At 41.5% G+C, this 22,643-nt stretch overlaps 1 protein-coding gene across 3 annotated transcripts in view; it reads right to left on the bottom strand.

Annotated features, from left to right (window-relative positions):
- Positions 1 to 21,072, bottom strand: part of CENPJ (centromere protein J) — a 41,810-nt gene extending 20,738 nt beyond the window's left edge. For all 3 annotated transcript variants that reach the window (XR_003116484.1, XR_003116483.1, XM_025364240.1), the window contains exons 1-8: positions 20,886 to 21,072; positions 11,117 to 11,623; positions 10,455 to 10,578; positions 8,299 to 8,595; positions 5,934 to 6,042; positions 5,004 to 5,106; positions 2,938 to 4,558; positions 1,521 to 1,653 (exon numbers count right to left, since the gene is read on the bottom strand). Coding sequence is in view for 1 of the 3 variants with exons in the window: in XM_025364240.1 (XP_025220025.1) it covers positions 1,521 to 1,653; positions 2,938 to 4,558; positions 5,004 to 5,106; positions 5,934 to 6,042; positions 8,299 to 8,595; positions 10,455 to 10,578; positions 11,117 to 11,560 (2,831 nt within the window). In the remaining 2 variants the exon portion in view is untranslated. The remainder of the gene's footprint in view (positions 1 to 1,520; positions 1,654 to 2,937; positions 4,559 to 5,003; positions 5,107 to 5,933; positions 6,043 to 8,298; positions 8,596 to 10,454; positions 10,579 to 11,116; positions 11,624 to 20,885) is intronic.
- Between the last annotated feature and the right edge of the window lie 1,571 nt (positions 21,073 to 22,643).

The following is a 22,643-nucleotide window of genomic DNA, read 5'->3' on the forward strand; positions in this document are numbered from 1 at the left end:
ACTACTATAATAAGTATATATTTACAGTGTGTATCAGCAGAAAAACAAAGATGTTTCAATTAAAAAATAACAAATTTTCAGAATTTGATTTTTAAGCATAGTGCAGAATACAGTATAGTAACTGAATTTCCTTTTTAAGTGGATTAATAGCTCTCTATAAACCTTTATCTGGAACTTATGGGCCAGGTGTGCTTTAGAATTCCTATTTTTCAGGTTTTTAGAGAAGAAATACGGAAGAGATGTCAAGGAAGATGGTGGAGTAGGAAGCTCCAAGAATCACTCCCTCCACCAAAGCAGCTATTGAACTAGCAGCACCTGTCAGCACCAACCATTTGGGAACTCTGGACACTAATGAAAGCCTTGCAGCGTCCTGGCGAGTGCTAAATAAGAGGCTGGGAAATCTGGGCGAATTTCAGCATTTGCATAGCAGCTACCATCTCCTAGATCCAATCCTGCAGCCGGCAGCCATGGGAACTACAGTTGAATTAATTTCTCCTCAAACGTTAAAGTAACAAAACCAAAAAACAAAGAAATACAGTGTGCATGTGACATATAATATCCCCAACAAGACCCAGAGCAACATCTGGAATAAAAAGTATTAGTGTTTCTGCAATAGAACTTAGTACTATTCACAAGTACAATTTAAAAATGCCTACATAAAATGTATATATGTAATAGAAATAATAAATATAAAATATATAAATAGTCTCATGTAAGTTCAGTTCAAGTTTCGCTAACCAATAAGGTCAGGTGAGACCATGACCTAGGGTAGGAAACGATATGTCCTACTATTGACTGCTGAAGGTGGAGCTGTGTCCTCGAAAATAATATGTTGAAGTCCTAATCCCTGTGAAGGTGACCTTATTGGAAATAGGGCCTTCGGAGATATAAGTAAGATGCCAGTTAAGATGAGGTTATACTGCAGTAGGGTGGGCCCTTAATCCAATATGACCCTATCCTTAAAAGAGGCACCAAGACAGACACACACACGGACGGGAATGCCATGTGAAGACACGGACAGAGGGAAGATGGTTGTGTGACCACAGAGGCGGAGACTGGCGTGATGTAGCTGCAATCCAAGAAATACCAAGGAGTGCCCCAAACCACCAGAAGCTGGACGAGCCAGCATGGCCCGCCTGGCTGATGCATGGACTTTGGACTTACAGCCTCCAGAACCACAGGAAAATACATTTCTGTTGTTTAAAACCACCTAGGTGGGAGTACTTCGTTACAGCAGCCCAGAGAAACCAACACACTAACTAGGCAAGGTACCACAGCTCCAAACTGCTTTTCAAATGTTAATATATGTTCTCTCCACTAAGAAAATTCCCCTTCGTACATATCATTGACTACACTGGGTCATTTTATTCAGTAAAAAAACGTATATGATAACAGATTTCGCCTCCTTTTCAGTTACATTTGCTGGATTGATTTAAAATGTTTCAGACTGTTTACAGATGGTCTTAAAGGAATAACTGAATCACTGCGTATTTTTTCCCAACTTACAGACCCAAACGTACCTGAGTTTTTCCAAGGCACTTTCTCGTTCAATGCGAAGTTTAGCTAAAGATGCGTTCTCGGCTTTAAACTTTTCTATTTCTGTTTCCAATTCAATAATTTTCTCTCTCAAAACCTGGGATCGAGCATTGTCACCTATGAAATAGGCCATAAATACTGAACTTCACGAAAGGCCTTACTGCAGCAAAAACACCAACTAGCTAGTAACACTAAGAACCAAGAATATGGCAAACATCTGTGCCATTAAAAACAATGCTTCAAATATGAAAAGGAAAAATATTAAACCTAACTTTCCTGAGGAAATCAGTGTGTATTTATGAATTAATCTACCTGAAAAGAGTATTGACCTGATAAGGAATCAACATGATACACAAAAAGAAATCATTCAAATCCATTTTTAAAAGACCGATATATATAAATAGCTTAAGAACATGAATAAGTAATCCACAAAAGATCTAAAGAGCTAATCAACACCAAAATCAGTTTACCCCCTACTACTAATCAAATAAATGCAAATTAAGATTTTTTCCCTTTATCAAATTTGCTATTTAAAATGTAAAATAGCCAGTGCTTCTGTCCTTCAATTCAAAGAAGCATTTCATCAGTTAGTACTTTTTTAGAAAAGAAATGTGATCCACAAGGCTAAAGGAATGAGGCAAGTCATAAACTCCGTCATATTAAAACTACATAGAAAAAAATGACTGGAAGGAAATATCCCAAAATGGCATAGCAGTCACTTTTGGGTAGTTAAGTTGTAAATATTTTTGCTTCTATATTTTTTAAGCTTCCAAACTTTGTACAAAAAAAATTACTTTTAAAATCAGAGTTTTTGAAAAATAACGTCATAATTTCTATTTTAAAGCACCTATGCTCTGCTAGGCAGTCAGAGTTTATAATACAATATAATGGAAAGGAATCTTTCAGCGTGAGTTTAAAAAGTTTGTTACATCAACAGAAACACTACACATCTAATTAAATGGAATGAGGAAGATGTGTATATGCGTTAGAACAATCTTAAAAATTTATCATAAGCAAGGTGCAGTACAGTACGCAAAAAGCATATTTTCATTTGTATGGAAAGGTAATTATACACAAACGGACACATATGCTTTTTTATGCATGGACTCTTTAGAATACACACATGAAATGGTAATACTGGCACCTCTAGAAGGGGGACTTGAACCAGGTCTGGGGAAGAATGGAAACGTAGAAGCTTTGATGTTCTCTCACTTTATTAAAAAGTAATTAATTTTAAAGCATTATATCGACCCACAAAATAAATCAAATTTTTACAATCACCCATTAATTTGACTTCTATTGAGCAATAAGGAAAGTTAGGATTTTAAGTATTCTGACAGCATACCGATAAATGTTAACTTTCTAACATTCCGATACATATTTTATAATGCTCTGACTCACCAGGTGGTTGGTCTTGACTTATGTTTAACTTGGGTTCGGTTCCCAAGTGTGAATCTGACTTCGGTTTTGGTTTCAAAGCAGGAAAGAATTTCATCATCAGCTCCGACGTAGGAGGAGGACTTCCGCTCCTCCTGGACTTGCTCAAGTCTTCTCCCCTCTTGACTGGTGCAATCTTCCTTTTTATTGTTTTGTCCAGGACACCTATTTCATTATTAGGGTAGCATGTCTGCGGCGTCCCGTAAGTGGATTCATTCCCAAGAGTAACGTCATGATTACACATGTTCTCTTCAAGGTCAGTCCAAGTTCTCTCATCATCAAAGTCCATTTTACTCATACTTAGGGATGAGGGTCTTGCAGGCTCAGACGCTTTGTGTTTTACGCTTTCTATGACAGACTCATCGCTACTGTCATCTTTATCAGACAAATCCAGATCGACGTCTCTCCTTTTATCTTCTTGGGCCCCGGTGTCCTTAAAAGGCCCCTTACCATCACAGATGTGTGGGCTGTCCTCTCTGCTGCTGAAGCCCCTTTCTCTATCCTCAGTTGAGGGTTTTATGGTAATATCAAGCTGTTCCTCAGAGTCACTGCTACTGTCACTGTTCAGAACACCTTCATCGTCACCTGCATTCCATTCCGTTTGATTTTCAGAAGTGCTCTTTTGGATGGCTTTCCTACTGATTTTACAAGGCTGTTCCCTCGATTCATCAGCTGAGGACAGTGAACGGAGTTGTTTGGGTGTGACTTCACACTCACCGTCCTTCTCACGTGCAGTGTGGTCCAAACCCTCACCGCGGTTACACTGACTAACGGGATCTGCCGGATTTGTCTTCTGTGGCGCAGCTTTGACAGGGGTGGAAGACATCCGGTGACCTTTGCAGATCTGTTGATCCCTTTCTAAGATTTTCAGTACAAATGAGGAATTACTAGAAAATGATATTTCATCAGCAGCTTGTTCTAAAAACAAAAATTCATCTAATTCCAAATTTTCCTTTTCCTTTTCTCGTTCCCAAGTCTCTAACGTTTTCTGAAGAGAAACATCAAGAGAAGATTCAGACTCTTTCATGGTCTCCCTCATGGGGCTCTTGGAAGCCAGGCGGCTGGCCGGCCCCGCTGAAAGAGGAGGTCCGTCTTTACCTGGTGTCTTATTCCACCCTGTGCAGCCAGTATCGCAAGGTTTTCGACTCTCAGGCACATTTTCTTTATTATTAGATGCGACTCTTTTATCAAATTTGATCTGGTCTCTACATTGCCCATCGCATTTCTTCCCTGTGTGTATTTTCAGTCCTGATGGAGAAAGACTTTTCCTGTCACTACACTTCAGCACTTTCGGCTTCTGACTGAGGGCGACAGAACCACTCTTGGTTCCAGCTTTACTCTCCTTTTTCAGGGCAGGGTGGTCTGCACACGGCTCCTTATTTATGAGAGCGGTTTTCCGCTGGAGTTGCTGTCTATCCATTTTAAATAGTGGCTGGTCCTCGGAAGTGCTCTGGTTAGTCACTAGTTTACTTTCTTTCCCTTTTTGAAACTTAGATTTAGCATTAGTAAATCTGGCTAAACCTTCTCCTCGTTTTAAAAATGGTTTTTTTGGTTTTGCTTTGATTGGCAGTGGTCCTTCTGCTTCCTAAAATATAAAATAATAGTATTTGAATTAATTTTGGTATATCCAAGTCATCTCAAAGTTTTTTTTTTTTTTTTTTTTTTGAGACGGAGTCTCGCTCTGTCACCCAGGCGGGAGTGCAGTGGCCGGATCTCAGCTCACTGCAAGCTCCGCCTCCCGGGTTCATGCTATTCTCCTGCCTCAGCCTCCTGAGTAGCTGGGACTACAGGCGCCCGCCACCTCGCCCGGCTAGTTTTTTGTATTTTTTAGTAGAGACGGGGTTTCACCGGGTTAGCCAGGATGGTCTCGATCTCCTGACCTGGTGATCCGCCCGTCTCGGCCTCCCAAAGTGCTGGGATTACAGGCTTGAGCCACCGCGCCCGGCCATCTCAAAGTTATTTTTAAGGCAAATTATAGATAAATCTCTAAAGCCTTAGAATGATTTAATCAGAAGAGCACAATTGCTCACCCTCAGCTGTTTTTTCTTCAGTTCTTGCTCTTCCAACCGAATTTGTTCTTCTAAGTAGTCTTCAAAGGTCTGTTTCCTTTCTCTAATAGCAGCTTTAATGGGCCTAGTTAGAAACACAAAGTTATTTAACATGCAAATCATAATGTGTGAATATTTTACACTTAGTGTGCCTGGTATAGAAATCCTTGACAACACGGAGAACTAACTTTTCCCAAAATCAGCGCCTCCCTTTGAGAAGCTAACAAAAGCCACAATCCCTCTCCACCCCTTAAAATACAGAAACACACAACACTCTTCACATGACTCTGGAGTCCTAAGAACCCTTCTGAAGTCCATCTATCGACTACAGATTAACACATGGAGTAACACATTCAGTAAATAACTTTAAAATGTATTTCAAAAATAGATCACTAAACATGCATTTTTTTAATTAAGAAAGGCCCTTAATGTGAGTAGAGTAATAATCAGAAAAGTCATTTTGTCCATATCATTATATTCAAAAATGTTGAAATAAATTTTTTAAATAACTTACTTAAATGATAAAATACTTTATCTTTGCCATATTTTAAAATTCTGTAACTAGATTATGCAATTATAATTAATAAGTGACACCAAATGGGAGATGCCAATACTTAATTTTTCCCTTCTCCAAAAATAGGATTTAACTATTTGAGAGAAAATTGATTTTATCCAGATGTTTCTCTTAAGTGAAAAAGCTTTGACAACACAATGTCAAAGCAGCTTTAACTGACATATCTCCCAACCTCCTTTGCTGTTGACAGTACATAAGAGGTTGTATCTTTAACCTTATACTTTAAATCATCGTCAAGCAGAAACAAGAAAAGTACAGATCTTTCAAACAAGTGTTCAATAACAAAGGCTAGCTATTTACTAAATAGTCACATTTCTCACTTTCAACATGAACAATACCTTTCTTCAATATTAGCCACTTCTGAGGAATCATCATGTTTTTTTAAGTTCTTAACATTAGCTTCCTGAATTTGTTCTGTCATTTTCTCCCAACATAAAATACTTTCTCCTGAGATAAAAATTAGGAACAATTTAGCTCAAGAAAAGCATATTAATGTCTTAAAACATGAAAATTTTACAAGTTACTATGCTAAAAAATTTTTTAATTAAAAGTGATGTATGTCAAATATTTTACAACACTCAAGGAATTCTTTAATATAATTAAAAGAAACTACAAAACTGCAATTAAGACACCTGAGGTCGGGTGTGGTGAATCACACCTGTAATCCTAGCACTTTGGCCAAGGCGGGAGAATAGCTTGAGGCCAGGAATTTGAGACCAACCTGGTCAACACAGCAAAACCCTACCTCTACAAAAAAAAAAAAAAATTAGCCAGGTGTGGTGGCACATGCCTGTAATCCTAGCTACTTGGGAGGCTGAGAGCAAGCAAAGGTTGCAATAAGCCAAGATGGTGCCACTGTACTCCAACCGAGGTGACACAGTAAGACCTTGTCTCAAAAATAAAATAAAGACACTTGACATTCTTCAAAAGGTTAATGTCACGAGGAAAAAAGTGTGGGCTTTTCTAGAGATTAAAAAGACTAGGCCAGGCACGGTGGCTCAAGCCTGTAATCCCAGCACTTCGGGAGGCCGAGACGGGCAGATCACGAGGTCAGAAGATCGAGACCATCCTGGCTAACACAGTGAAACCCCGTCTCTACTAAAAAATACAAAAATCTAGCCGGGCGAGGTGGCGGGCGTCTGTAGTCCCAGCTACTCGGGAGGCTGAGGCAGGAGAATGGCGTAAAGCCAGGAGGTGGAGCTTGCAGTGAGCTGAGATCCGGCCACTGCACTCCAGCCTGGGCGACAGAGCAGAATTCCGTCTCAAAAAAAAAAAAAAAAAAAAAGACTAAAGAGTTATAAGAATCAAGCATAATACATGAACTTGACTGGATATGCATGAATCTGATTGGATCCTTTAAAAAAAAAGCACCTTTAGGCCGGGCGCGGTGGCTCAAGCCTGTAATCCCAGCACTTTGGGAGGCAGAGACGGGCAGATCACGAGGTCAGGAGATCGAGACCATCCTGGCTAACACGGTGAAACCCCGTCTCTACTAAAAAATACAAAAAACTAGCCGGGCGAGGTGGCGGGCGCCTGTAGTCCCAGCTACTCGGGAGGCTGAGGCAGGAGAATGGCATAAACCCGGGAGGCGGAGCTTGCAGTGAGCTGAGATCCGGCCACTGTATTCCAGCCTGGGCGACAGAGCGAGACTCCGTCTCAAAAAAAAAAAAAAAAAAAGCACCTTTAAAAGGCATTTTGGGATAACTACGGGAATTCCAAAACGAACTTGAATATTAAGGAATTATCATTAATTTCTTTAGATATAATAATAGCACTGTGGTTAAACAGATGTCCTAATTTTTACTTGATGCATACTGAAATATTTGGAATGAAGTAACAAGATACCTGCATATTATTTTCACTGAAATGGTTCAGCAAATTATACACAAATAGAGGTAAAGATAAGGATATACATATAGAAGATATATACACACACATACATACATTGATAGAGTAAATACAGCAAAATATTAACCGCTGTATCCAGGTGGTAGGTATATCAGTAATCACTGCAGTGGTCTTTCAACTTTTTTAGATGTTTGAAATTTTCCATAACAAAAGGCTAGGGAAGCATGTTGTGTAAAAAAGAAGAAAAACATATGTGAGCTTTCCACACGGATGAATTAACTCTAAATTAGGAACAAGGCATGAAGGCTGGGTGCAGTAGCTCAGATCTGTAATCCCAGCACTTTGGGAGGCCAAGGCAGGCAGATCACTTGAGGCCAGGAGTTTGAGACTAGCCTGGCCAACACGGTGAAACCCCATCTCTACTAAAAACACACAAAATTATCTGGGCATGGTGGCACATACTTGTAATCCCAGCTACTTGGGAGGCTGAGACACGAGAATCACTTGAACCCTAGAGGCAGAGGTTGCAGTGAGCCGAGATTGTGCCACTGCACTCCAGCCTGGGTGACAGAGCGAGACTCTGAATCCAAAAAAAAAAAAAAAAGCACGTCACAGGGGACAAGAAAAAAATAACCACACAGAGCTATCAGGGTAGCATGTGCCTATAGTCCCAGCTACCTCAGGGGCTGACCGGGGAGGATTACTTGTGCCTAGGAGTCGGGAGTCCAGCCTGAGCAACACGGCAAGACTCCGTCTTTGAAAAAATAATTTTTAAAGAAAACACACGGAAAGGCTTGATCTTAGGACAACTTAGTAACACTGTAAGTACAGAAGAGAGAAACACAAGTAGCTCACCTGTGGGATGGTTAAGGTTTTCTTCTTTTAAATTACTTTTTTCCACAGGTGCTTCTTGACACTGTGCCTCAGAAAATAAATTAGGAGAAGCACGTTTTGAAGTTAAGACAAAATCTCCATGAGCAGTTCTACAGAAGTTGCTTTGCTCATGGGATAAAATGTTGGAAGTGCTTATTTCTTCCTGGGTTGGGTCTGGGTAGACATACGATGGGAGGCAGCGTGTGGCTCTCTCGCCAGTGGTGGCATTTCCTGGAGATCTGTGCTTCTGGCTCTGATCATCAGGCAGTACACTCAAACCTTGCAATTAAGAAAAGCAACAAAGCTGATGACTTCCTTCAACATTTTTTCTCCCCAGTAGTGACCCCACCCTACAAAGGCTTCTCTGCAGTGATAAAAGTATCTTTTCCCTTTATTAGGAGATGATGATTAACAAAACCATTGATTGATTGAGACAGTCTCGCTCTGTCACCCAGGCTGAAGTGCAGTGGTGCGATCTCAGCTCACTGCAACCTCCACCTCTTGGGTTCAAGTGATTCTCGTGCCTCAGCCTTCTGAGTAGATGGGATTACAGGCGTGTGCTACCACGCCCAGCTAATTTTTTATATTTTTAGTATAGAGGGGGTTTCACCATGTTGGCCAGGCTGGTCTTGAACTCCAGACCTCAGGTGATCCGCTGACCTTGGCCTCCCAAAGTGCTGGGATTACAGGCGTGAGCCACCATGTCTAGCCTGTTCTAATTTCTAATACAGTAAGTTATTGATAAATACAGCCCATATAACAAAAGTTCTTTGGGGCTCTCAAAAATTTAAGAATCCTAAGGGGTCCCGAGACCAAAATATTTGAAAACCACTGCCCCAAAGCAAACCGCTCCATGACTGAATGAGGCTAGTTCTTATGTAAGTAACTTTGAAATCAGCTTTCCTGTCATTCTGTCATAGTGCTGGTTCTACCTTTAAAAGTATCACAGCTGTTATTTACGTGATTTTGATTATTCTTTGTATGTATTCCATAAAGAAACCCTAAGCCATTCAACTATTTCAAGGCAATGTTTTCTATATTCTCTGAGATAAACATCCAAATTCCCTAAACCATTGTTCATGCGCTACAATTCTCACAACCACGCCCTACCCGACCCCTGCACCCAGCCTCACTCACTTGCCAAGTCTTCTTTTTTCTTGTATTCTCAATGCCCAGCACAATCTCTGAGCAGAACAGGTGCTTTCCTGGGTCAGGAAAGTATATCTCTTAAAAGTAGCACCAAGAAGCAAACACATGGCTCCAACCTCAGTTTTTTTCAAACTATCTATAATTCTATACACAATCCATAATTCTGTCATCAGATGTAGCATTTTTAAAAAAATGATATAGAATTAGAATAAACAAGATAGAAAATGTCCTCACTACCTGCCAGGAACACCAATAAGGACTGATGACATGAAATTGCTGTCATTATGAGTCACCATTTTAAACATTTTTACCACTACAGAGTGTGGTCAAGACACTTTCAAACCACTGCTCCAGGTCACATTTCCAGTTTTCTTTCCTGATTGGCACATGATGCTTTCCATTAACTGACAGGTCACACAACAGGATACTGTCATCTCTACCCCAGAAAATATCTTTGGTGTGGTTCTTCAGGTGAACAGAATGGCTTCTACGTATGTTTACCTTTATGACACCCAACAGCTTTCATTCATCAGGCAGGGGTTGGATACCAGTAGTAGCTCTAGGCCAAATCTGACTTTTCTTACATTGGACCATTTTTGGGGGGACAGGGTCTCACTCTGTTGCCCCAACTGGAATGCAGTGGTGCCATTATAGCTCACTGCTGCAGCCTCAAATTCCTGGGCTTAAGCAATCCTCCCACCTCAGTCTCCAGAGTAGCTAGGACCGCAGGCATGGACCACCACACCCAGCTCATTTTTTTTTTAATGAATAAACATGAATGCCTGAAAGCAGGGCAGGCACACACCAGAATGCCGCAGCTCCTTCTTGTTCCAGTTATATTACAACTCTACCATTTCACATTTATCTGCTTGGCCCTTAAAGAAACTGGAGTTTACAACACGTGATACGGGAACAATAGAAACAACCTGTCAAACAACCACAGGTCAGAAATGTGCGCTGCACGGAAGCTCCGTGTGGGCAAAGCATACCTGGAAGCGTGCACTGCGCAGACACCATGGTGAGCAGCTTCTCTTGTTCTTCCATGAGTCTCTGGAGTTGCTCCAACTGTTGCCTCTTCAATTGTTCCTGCTTCTTCTGTTGAACTTCTTTCAGCTTTTTTCATATAAAATTAATTTTATTAAATCAACTTTACATTTCTTCGTGGACGCCTTGTTCCCTTAATTCCTCCCATCTCCCTCCTCCTATCTTTCCTGGTAAGAAGTTTTAGACAGGGATCCCTAGGTAACTAAATCAGCCACCAAAAATCTAAAACGCAAATCCTTACGAAGGAAATCACATCAACTATCTCAACTAAGAGACCGAAACAGTCATATAAATCCTTTGATTGTTAAAATAGGATGGGCTTCAGTACATCATCCCAATGATGTACTGTTTTTTTCCCCAATACTTGAACAACCATTTCTTACTTTTTGCCAAATGAGGTAACAACTTAAAGTTATCGTAAGTGCTATAATTATATTTTACATATTAAACACACTTTAATGTTTCACATTAGACAAAGGGCCAAATCTGGTATTCTGAGGATTTCAGAGTGAAGGGGAAAAACAAGAAGACCTGGAACAGATGACTCTATTACATAAACAGAAACCTGCAATGACATAAATCCACAGTAGCCCAAATTCTATTGTACCTGTTCAAGTTTTTTAAAAAGTGGGTCTTTATAAGCCCCTTCTTTGAATTCACTCGCAAGATCTGGGATGAAGTCATTTTTGTTCTCTTCCTGGTGTCCAGGAGCGTCCTGACATGCCACTATCTGTGGTCCCTTTGTAATGCGAGGAAAGCCTGTATGAGTTTCAGATTTATCTGACTGTGGTTTGTAAGGGCTCTTTGACTCCAACTTCTGTTCTTCATGAAGTGAATCTTCTTCATTTATAAAGCTGAAGCTGTCAGAACAATGTGTGCCTTTAACAGGAAAGCTGGTAGAAGTGTCCACAGCTGCTTGCTTCTCTTTGTCTGCTTCCAAAACAGGAAATCCACGATTTAATATGACCCCGGCCCGAGAAGGATTGGTCATCCACTGGGTTAGGAAGTTCTGCCCACTGTTTAACTCTGAAGAGGTTGGCATCAGGAACATCTTAGTCCAATGACACTATATTTAAACAATGCAAAGGCTAGAAGAACTACTGATTTCCAATACCTGTAGACAAAGATAGCCAACAAAATGTATTAGGTAAAGCCATTAGATGTCCTACCCAAAATAAGCCCAAATCTCAACCCAGCATAAAAATGTCCTCAATATTTCATATACAAAAGACCTGAACTAGCGAAGCAACCGGGCATTGAGCTACATTTTTTTTAAGTCTTAAAAATAACCAAATTGAGATCAAAAACCTAAGATCCTTTTTGACCTAAATATTCAATTACTAATGATTTTATACAAGTGCTAGATTAGTTGAACTAAACTATGGAAGATAAAATACCTTAAGTTATTCACTTAAGAAAAAAAAAAAGCCATTATCAGATATTACCCACACTAAGCACTTTCTTGCTTCTGGCCCTTGTTTAACATTGTTTCTTTGCCCAGCTGGTGAACCTGTTTTCTCCCTAGTTCTAGATCAAAAGTTACCACCAGCACCTGTGGCTTTACCTGGCACTGTTACACCTGTCCCTTCCTCTCTCATCTCCCTACTAACACCTCACCCACCAGATAGCCCCTCATCTGTATTCCTAGAGGTAAAATAGTGACGTCACTCTTCTAGCACTTATCTCATTAGTGGTGTTTTGCTTTCACGTTCATTACCAATCTGTGAAGTTCCTTGAAGGTATCTATATATTCACTACTGCCAACCACCATGTCTGGCAGGTAGGAGAAATGTAATTCTTATGGCATAAGCCAATAAAAATTACATTGGCTTATGCTAGAACTCTGTATGAGTTATCGGACTTTAAAATTAACCAAATTGCTAGTGTAACTTTGTCACCATGTGATAGATATACTTAACCAGGACATCACGGAGAAGACAAGCCTTGCCTCTGTGTGTGTCTGATTTTACTCAGCTAACATTTACTGGGTTCTTACTCTGTGCCAGATACTGTTTTTGCCCCTGGATACACAGCAGTTCATAAATCAAAGTCTAGTGGGGAAGACACACACACACACACTATACAGTATGTTAAACAGAAATAAGTGCAAAGGGGAAAAATAAAAGCCATGTGGGAAAAGGAGGTTGTAAGTTTAGACAGGGTGGACAGGGTCCTCATTTAGAAGGGAAAATTAAGGACCAAGGGAAGGAGAAGGTGCAAGTTGTGCAGCTATCAGGGGCAGGGTAAGACCCCGCCACCCGGCCTTCCTAACCTTCACCTGCAGGACACTCCCACTGATACCCCATTCCTCCAGAAACCCCCATCACCATTATCTACCTATTTAAACCTATTCTATCACTCACCACTGGAAGCCCTGAGACCCAGAGCCAGGCTTCACTTCTTACACACTAATTCCCACACCTCACTCTGCTCCATCTCCCAAACATCCGAGCCCCAAACACCCACAGTCCATCATCAGCAAAATCCTCATTATCCTCAACCTCTTGTCTGAGCACTCCCTCACCTTCCTGAGAACAGCTGTTTCTATGGAGCCCATACTCCAGTATCACTGAGCCTTGAGACAAAACATATATTCTTATTCTTTTTCTCCTTCCAGACTACACTGCTTTTCTAGATCATAAAAAGCAGTTTTACTTGGGAGTTCTGAGGTGGCAGGATCGCCTGAGCCTAGGACGTCGAGGCTGCTGTAGCAGCACTCCAACCTGGGCAACAGAGCAAAACCCTATCTCAAAAAATAAATAAATAGGCTGGGCACGGTGGCTCACGCCTGTAATCCCAGCATTTTGGGAGGCCAAGGCAGCCGAATCATGTGAGATTAGGAGTTTGAGACCAGCCTGGCCAACATGGTGAAACCCCATTTCTAACAAAAATACAAAAAAATTAGCCGGGTGTCAGGGTGCACGTCTGTAATCCCAGCTGCTCAGGAGGCTGAGGTGGGAGAATCACTTGAACCTGGGAGGCAAAGGCTGCAGTGAACCAAGGTCACACCACTGCACTCCAGCCTAGGCAACAGAGTGAGACCCTATCTCAAAAAACAATAAAGAAATAATAAATTAACAAGCAATTCTGACTCTCATATGACCAAACTACACAATCTACTACCCCTCCTTTATTGTCTACCAACCTCCAGAGATCAATGGCATCTTCTCCCTCATTTCTTAACATTTCCTGGCTGAGCACCTGAAGAACAGATTTGCCATTTACTGAAAGGGGGAAGATGGAGGACGGAACAGGTTTGGGGGAATCAGAGACCAAGAGTTGAATTTAGGACATTTTAAGATGCCTGTGAGACATGCAAGTAGAGACACCGTGTCAGCAGCAGCTGGATGCACCAGAATGCAACTCATAGAAGAGGCCAAGGCTGTGAAGCACAAATGTGGACATCCTCAGCATAAAGATGGTATTTAAAGCCTTGACACTGGATGAGATCACTGAGAGATTGAGGGTAGTCAAAAAGAGAGGAGGTGGCCAGGTGCAGTGGCTCATGCCCGTAATCCTAGCACTTTGGGAAGCCGAGGTTGGTGGATTACCTAAGGTCAGGAGTTCGAGACCAGCCTGGCCAACATGGTGAAACCCCATCTCTACTAAAAATAACAAAAAATTAGCTAGGTGTGGTGACGGGAGCCTCTAATCCCAGCTACTCAGGTGGCTGAGACAGGAGAACTGCTTGAACCCAGAAGGCGGAGGTTGCAATAAGCCGAGATTGCGCTATTGTACTCCAGCCTGGGTGACAAGTGCAAGACTTCATTTCAAAAAAAAAAAAAAGATAAGAAGCAAAAAGTGTAGCATCCTTGAGGCTAAGTGATGAAAGTGTTTTGAGAAGGAAAGAGCTATGCTAAATGCTGTGCACAGATGAAGGGTAAGGAGAACTGAGAACTGAACTCTGAATTTGGCAAAGCAAAGGTCATGAGAACTTCAGTGAGAGCAGTTGGGGACAGGGAGAGCAAGAGTGGAGGCCAGGTGCAGTGGCTCAAGCCTGTAATCCCAGCACTTTGGGAGGCCGAGACGGGCGGATCACGAGGTCAGGAGATCGAGACCATCCTGGCTAACACGGTGAAACCCCGTCTCTACTAAAAAATACAAAAAACTAGCCGGGCGAGGTGGCGGGCGCCTGTAGTCCCAGCTACTCGGGAGGCTGAGGCAGGAGAATGGCGTCAACCCGGGAGGCGGAGCTTGCAGTGAGCTGAGATCCGGCCACTGCACTCCAGCCTGGGCGACAGAGCGAGACTCCGTCTCAAAAAAAAAAAAAAAAAAAAAGCTTGAGTGGAGAGGATGCATGACAGAATAAGAAATTGAAGACAGTAGACAGCTAACACCAGGAGTTCTGTTATAAAAAGAAGGAAATACATAGGAGAAATAAAAGCATGTTCGTAGGCTGATGAAGATGGAGAAAGGGGAGAATTGCTACAGTCATGTTCTGGAGGAGATGGGAAGAGTCTAGTCCCAAAGTGGAATGACATCTCACACTACTTTCCAGACACAATTCTAGACTTTATAAAAAGGGCAATGTGGAGGCAAACAAACATGTATGTCATTTCATACTTGGTGTCTAAAAAACAGAAACATATGAAAAGTATAAACAGAAAAATACCGATGCTGAAACATTAAAATGGCGCATTGTCACTCCACTGAAGACGTGGAAATGAAAACAGTAACGACATTACCATTTTTTCTTGCCCTCGGTTGGCAAAGACTGAAAACTGGTAATACCAGTATGAGAAACAAACTCTTTTTGGCTTTTGTTTGTTTCTTATCATTTAACTTGAAGAAACTGAGCGATTCTCATCATTTAACCTGAAGAAACGCTGAGGATTCACTGAGCGAATGAACTGGGACAACATTTTGAAGGACAATATGACAATATCTGGCCAACTGTAAATGCAGAGGAACTTTGACTCAGCAACTTCACATCTAGGCATTTTGTCCCACAGTTATACTGGCATAAACTCACATTTGCAATAAACTGAAAGTAAATGTCCATTAACAGGAGATCAGCTAATCATGGTAATCATATTACACAACTGTTAAAAAGAACAAGTAAGCTCTTTACTGATACAGAAGTAGTGAATATATCCAAGATATGTTGCTAGTTACAAAGTGCACAGCAGTGCGTATTATAAGAAATAAAGACAAAAAAATACAATTACATGGACCTATGCATCTAGCAGTTAGTCACGTGGCTACTGAGCATTTGAAATGTGGCTAATGTGACCGAAGAACTGAATTTTCCATTTTAATTAAAGTTAATTAAATTTAAAAGTGAAGAAGTACAAAACATTTTTCTCTTAAACACTTTATTCTCTTGGTGGGACTACATTTCACTTTAACCACTGCATGGTATAAGATGCTGCTGTACTGAAGCCCGTGTCAGTGTGCATCACCCCCCCAGATTGCCAAGAAGCATGTCTGCAATCTCATCAGTGTCAATGGACTGATTCTGTTTGAATACTTTGTTTTCAACACATGGCCGTAACACTGTTAAGTGTTTATTTGAATAGTTTCTGAAAACAATACAAGTTACAGTGATCTGTTTAAATTGTAATTGGTAATTATCTTGGTCCATTTTCTGCTGCTGTAACAGAATACCAGAGAAGAGACTAGGTAATATATAAAGAAATTTATTTCTCACAGTTCTGGGGCTGCGAAGAACAAGAGCATGGCATTGGCAACTGGCAAGGGTTATCCCCATGGGGGAAGAGTAGAGAGGCAAAAAAACAGCCTGTGAGGGAGAGGCTGTCTTTTATAACAAAGCCATCCCTGAAATCAGTAACCTACTTCTGAGATAACAGCATTAATCCATTCATTAGGGTGGAGCCCTCATGACCTAATCACCTTTTAAATTGCCTACCTCTCAACACTGTTGCACTGGGAATTAACATTCCAACGTGAGTTTTGGGGTGGACATTCAAGTCATAGCAGTAATTAAGTTGAAATATTTAGTATTTTAATTATAGCATAATTATTTTTCTAGTTTGAAAAAGAAGTATGAACAATTTTTAAAATTTAAAACAAAGGTACACTTAGATTTTCAGTTGCGTGGGGAGTTCTAAGTATAACTCTGACTTCTCCAAAACTTAACCGCCAACAGCCTACTGTTGACTGGAGGCCTTATTGACAACAGGTAACACATATTTTGTATGTTATGTATATTACATACGGCATTTTTACAATAGTGTAAGCTGGAGAAAAAAATGATAAGAAAATAATAAAAAATACATATTTATTGGTTAAGTGGAAATGAATCATCATAAAGGTGTTGACTTCATACTTGGTGTCTAAAAAACAAACATATAAAAGATACGCAGGGAGACCTTCATGATGATCCGCTTCCACTTAATAGTAAAGGTCTTGGTGTCACTAGCCCTCACATTGGACTAGGCTGAGGAGGAGAAAGGGCTGGTTTTGCTGTCTCAAGGGTGACAGAAGTGGAAGAAAATCCAGGCATAAGCGAACCCACAAAGTTGAAACTCATGTTGTTCGAGAATCAACTGTAATTAGTCACTTGTATCAGGACTAAATATCCAACAAAAAAATGTTTTATGATTTTGAACAGAATCTGGGCTTTAGCTTTGGCCAGTTATAAAAAAGCCTGGAAAGAAAGAGGCTGAGGAGAGAGAAAGAGAGAAATGAAAAGAAAAAAGAAAATTATTTTCAGATGAAGAGAAGGTAAACAGGTTATGTGAGTTGAGGAAATTGTTAAGAATATTGTGCGATTTAAAAAGATATTTTAATTAAAAGGTTATAGATGTTTTCCAAAAAGTGAAAAATTTTCAACTAAGTGACCAACCAATTGTCCACAGACCCTTCTACTAGTATCCAGGTTCAAAGCTGTAAAAAATTACAAGCACTTGTCTTTAGCTTTATCTGTGTAATGCAATGAGAGACTGACCAATCACCAATTTAGGTGTGTTTTATCTCAAAGATTACCCGAATTTACAAAGAGATGGTATCAATTCAAAGCCTTAAAACTGAACCTGTGGCATGGATGTTTTTTAACTTTTTTTTTTTTTTTTTTTTGAGATAGGGTCTCTGTCACCTAGGCTGGAGTGCAGTGGCATGATCACGGCTCAGTGCAGCCTCTACCACCCAGGCCCCAGTGATCCTCCCACCTCAAGCCTCCGGAGTAGCTAGGACCAACAGGCATATGCCACCACACCCAGTTAATCTAATTTTTTGTAAAGAGTGGTCCCCATATGTTGCCCATGCTGGTCTCGAACTCCCGGGCTCAAGCCATTCTCCCACCTTGGCTTCCCAAACTGCTGGGATTACAGGCGTGAGCCCCTGCGCTCCAGTATTTTATGTCTGACAGAAGAATTTCAGCTAGATATGAAAACATTAGTTTTTTGGTTTTTTTTTTTTCCCTGAGACAGGGTCTCACAATGTTGCCCAGACTGAAGCGCAGTGGCACAATCATGGCTCACTGCAGCTTCAACCTCCCGTGCTTAGGTGATTCTTCCATCTCAGCCTCCAGAGCAGCTGGGACTACAGGTGTGTGTCACCATGCCCAGCTAATTTTTTTTTTGTAGTAACGGGGTGCCCCTACGTTGCCCAGGCTGATCTTGAACTCCTAGGCTCAAGCCGTCCTCCTGCTTCGGCCTCCCAAACTGCTGGTATTACAGGTGTGAGTCACTGTGCCCAGCCTAAAAATCAGTTTCTATCATGACAGATGGTGTCATTTTATAAGGCAAAAAATCTGAATGTAATGGGATTTTACAACAAGAGACTGCTATTTCCCTCACTGATTCATTCCCCTGTATAACACACATTGAAAATTCTTGTGTTCGGTTTTCTGAAGCATAATCTATGAATAGTATCATGAATATAATTGTTAAAATTGTTCAGTATGTACAAATGCTATCAACTGCCAGTTTAGAGAACTGTTAAAAGAAATAGCAGACAGTGAACGTAATGATGCTGTGTTTTTGCCACTGCTCCCTGGTTGAGTTGTAGAAGAGTTGTATAAAGGCTTACTGTACTATTAATTGCAACTGAAGATTTTCTTGAGGAACAAGATGATTGCCTGCCAACCATTTAATAACCAAAAACAAAAATGCCAATGTGATGTACATTTTTTCACCGTATCACACTTTGAGAACCACAGCTATTCAGGCATTTATAAAAACAAAAACAAAAATTGCTGCCACAGGCAGTAACAAAAATAAATAATGATGTGTAAACATCAGACAAATGTATATGTTTCCTTTTTTTTTTTTTGAGATGGAGTCTCACTCTGTCGCCCAGGTTGGAGTGCAATAGTGTGATCTTGGCTCACTGCAACCTCAGCCTCCCGGGTTCAAGCGATTCACCCGCTTCAGCCTCCAGAGTAGCTGGGACTACAGGCATGCACCACCATACCTGGCTATATATATATGCTATTTTATATATATATATATAACTTTATATATATTACTTTATATATATATTATTTTATATATATATAAAAAAATAAAATTTTTCAGTAGAGATGGGGTTTTACCATGTTAGTCAGGTGGTTCTCAAACTCCTGACCTCAAGTGATCCACCTAGCTCGGCCTCCCAATTTGCTGGGATTACAGGCATAAGCCACCGCGCCTGGCCCATGTTTCCATGTATATGAAGCTGAAGAACAGCCAAAATAAACTCATAGTTATAAAGGGCATACTGGTCGTTATCCAGGAAAATGGGGGCTGTCCTGTGTGAAAGCTGATCACACGAATTGGGTCACTCTTGTCATATCCAACTAAACAATCAAGAAGGGAAGAGGGAAAGGCACTCAGGACACATAAGTTTGCTCCTAGAATGGAATTCTCTGCCAGTCGGTATGCTGAAACTGCCGGTGGTAACCTGAGACCAGTCTGATCCACAGATGCTGGGGTAACTTGTTGCAATTCTACGATTAATTTTGCCCGTCACCATGGCCCACTCCGTAGGACCTGCTGCCTCCCCAGAACCTTAGGAGAACCAACGAACTTTCTCAAAGAGCGACACATATAACAATTCTCTTTTTTATAAAACCTCCAGCTTTTTCTTTGCTCTTTGGACATACAGAAGACCGCCTGGAACTGCCATTCTTTCTTCCCAAATAAAATGGTAAATTTAGAGATTCATCTCCAAATTTTTATTTTGACTTCAACAACTGGGAAGATTAATACAGGGGGTGGATACATTTGGGCTGTACACTTAAGATTAGCGCACTTTTACTGGATATCTGTTATTCCTGAATAATTTGTAAAAACTTTTTCTAAGCACATTGATTGTTTTTCAGTAGGACACCAATCTAAAAAAAAAATGACTTTTTTTTTCCTCAAAATCAACCACGTAACCTTGCTTAATTTCAATGACTTAGCAGAAAATCTTTTGAAAGCCAAATTCAGAAAAGAGACAGACTACAAGGTCATTTCATAATACGGAAAACTAGAAAAATTCCCTACTAGACTGACAAGTGCAAGGAATCTTGAGATGCAGCACCCAGATATCTGCATCTCCCCCTCCAACTCCGACCAAAAACACCCTCTATACCTCCACTTCAATTTCATGACCGTGATCTTAAAAACATATTTAATGTCAGCATGAAGTATAAAAACAGTTTAACCAGAACCTGCTATTACTGATAGTGAGGTCTTGGTAAACGAAGCATTGATAATATGCCGAGATAGGATTAGTATGTGGATTCAGACTTCACAGATACCAAAATCTAAAGGACACGGGTGCACATGTATGTCAAACTCATTAAATGGAATGCATTTAAACATGTACCATTTTTGTTGTATAGCAATTATACCTAAATAAAACTTTTTAAAAACATAACAAATTGAAAGCCTTGAAACCTCCAGAGAGCGCTATGTAAACATTCTTTAAAGCAAAAAAAAAAAAAAATCTCTGCACGGTGAGGGAGGAGAGTGGATACAAACAGCAAATTCAAAGCCACTCTTAGACCGTAAAAAGTTGGCTAGTTCGTTTGGGAAGCGATTTAGCAGTCCCCTAAAATACAACACGTCCTCGAAAGCCACGCATCCACACGAAGCTTCAAGAGAGAAGCCCTTGACAAAGCCGGGCCGGACCGGCCCTGAGGACAGCCAGCAACGCTACTTCACCGCCCCGCTCCACCGGACTGCGGCGGCCGCGCTGCCCACAGGAACGCAAGTCCCGCCACAGCCAGGACAGACAGACACCCCAGAGAGGCCGGCTTCCCCCGCTCTACGAACAAAACAGCGCGAACCGGCGAAGCCACTGAACTGCCGTGAACGACACTGCGCCCCAGCGCCCCGCCGAGCCAACCCCGAGGGCCGAGCGGAGCCCTGCCAGCCCACCGCCGTCCGTCCCCGGCGCAGGGCCACGGACAAAGAGCTCCTCCGCTCCTTTCGCCCACAAATTACCGCTCCGTGAAGGCCGGGCCGCTCAGTAGCATGAACCGACGCCTGAATCTCCGCAGCATTTACAAATGAGCCGCCACAATCACCGCCTCCGTCGGAGCCCCGCCCCCGTACCGAGGGCCTGTGGGAAGTGAGGCTCTCACCCGCGTCTCTGCGCTAAAGCGCAGGCACCGCTGAGCCCAGGGAAACTACAACTCCCAGTGACGCCACAGCGATGGGCGTTGCCCGGCGGGGGACGGACGGCGCGCCGGCTTCCGACTAGCAGCGGGCCAGTGGTGGCGTAGGCGGGCGGCGCGGCGGGACGGAAAACCGTTTCCGGGAAACACCTTCCGTGGTGGACGTCGCTCCGGGCGCCGACGCTTAGAAAACTAAAGAGAGCGCCTAAGGGAGCGATGGATCTCCCTGTTCCCAGCAAAGCAGGGAGCACAGAGGCTCAAAGCTAACCTAGAGCCCGACGCTTTAGGAGGTGTTTTGGGGGTTTTGTTTTGTTTTGTTTCTATTTGCTTATGGTCTATTTTGTCGTTTTTTTTGGTTTGGGTTTTTTCTTTGTTTTCCGCTTTGGCTGAGTGTGACTTAGTAAAGGAGAAAAGGGGCAGTCACTACACCATTTCGTAAGACGAAGATAACCCTGTAAGAATTCACTCCAAAATAGGCATCGCTCATCGCTCCTCAGATGGCTGATCGGTGGTTTAGCACAGTGTGTCCATTAGATTCTGAAACTAGTTTGAATACTGACAGTGCAGAATTAAAGAAATTTTGTTTTGTTGTAACTGTCACGGCCCTTTCATTTAGGAAGTTGCAGCACCGTGAGTTACCGCAGTTCTACATACCTGGCTTCTGTGTCTGATTAAACAGCAGGGCCCAGTAAAATGTTTAAAGAAATCAAATGAAGTGCCATTTATAACCGTTACAACTGAAACAAAGACCGCGAGTTAAAGGCAATATTTCACAGAAATTTGGCCCTTCAAAATTTGTTTTGCTTTCTACTTCAGAAAGAGTCTACTTCTCTAAATCAAGATTTTGGTTTTGCTTCTTTTTTTCAATTTTTCTTTTTAATTTTCATTGCGGGTGAGGAAGCTAAAGCCGGAGACTTCCAAGATCACACAACTACTTAAGATGCCAGACAAGGCCCCGATCTTCCTTTTCATTTAGGATAGCTCTTTGGCTTGAAAGCATACCCAAAAGGCTCATCATTCTTCCTAAATGTGTTTCTTTAAGGATAGTCACAATAGCCTTTTTTGTGCCTGTATTTTATTCTTTTTTTATTTTAATATAGTATGTAATGCCACATGGTTTGTTGACTGAATAAATAAATGAATCTTTTACCACACTCAAGTCTTAACTGGTTGTTAAATTAAGGTTCTGATATGTAAGTTTTCACCTGTAGCCCATGTAATTCTCAAGACTGCCCACTAAGCTTGAAGGGTCCAAATCCCTTACAAGGTGGAAAGGCTAGTGGGGAGGAACTTCCAGCTTCTACTCTGCCGGACAAGAAAAAGTTCTGCCTTATCAGTGGTTCCTATCTTTGTTGCATCTTCAGATGGTGCTGTAGAGAAAAATTAGACCTGCGGTTGCGGCACAGGGTTTTCATGCCAGATGACCCATTCTGACACAGTTCTTTATGCCATCACAGGAGTCAAGCGAGCAATCCTGTGTCATGGTTAAGAGCCCAGGATTTGGAGTCAGGCAGACCTGGGATCAAATCCTAGCTTGATAACTTACAAACAGCTTTGTAGTCTTCAGCACTCAACTTTTCTGAAA

The sequence above is a fragment of the Theropithecus gelada genome, chromosome 17 (genome assembly GCF_003255815.1).
Source record: "Theropithecus gelada isolate Dixy chromosome 17, Tgel_1.0, whole genome shotgun sequence".
Taxonomy (NCBI): Eukaryota; Metazoa; Chordata; class Mammalia; order Primates; family Cercopithecidae; genus Theropithecus; species Theropithecus gelada.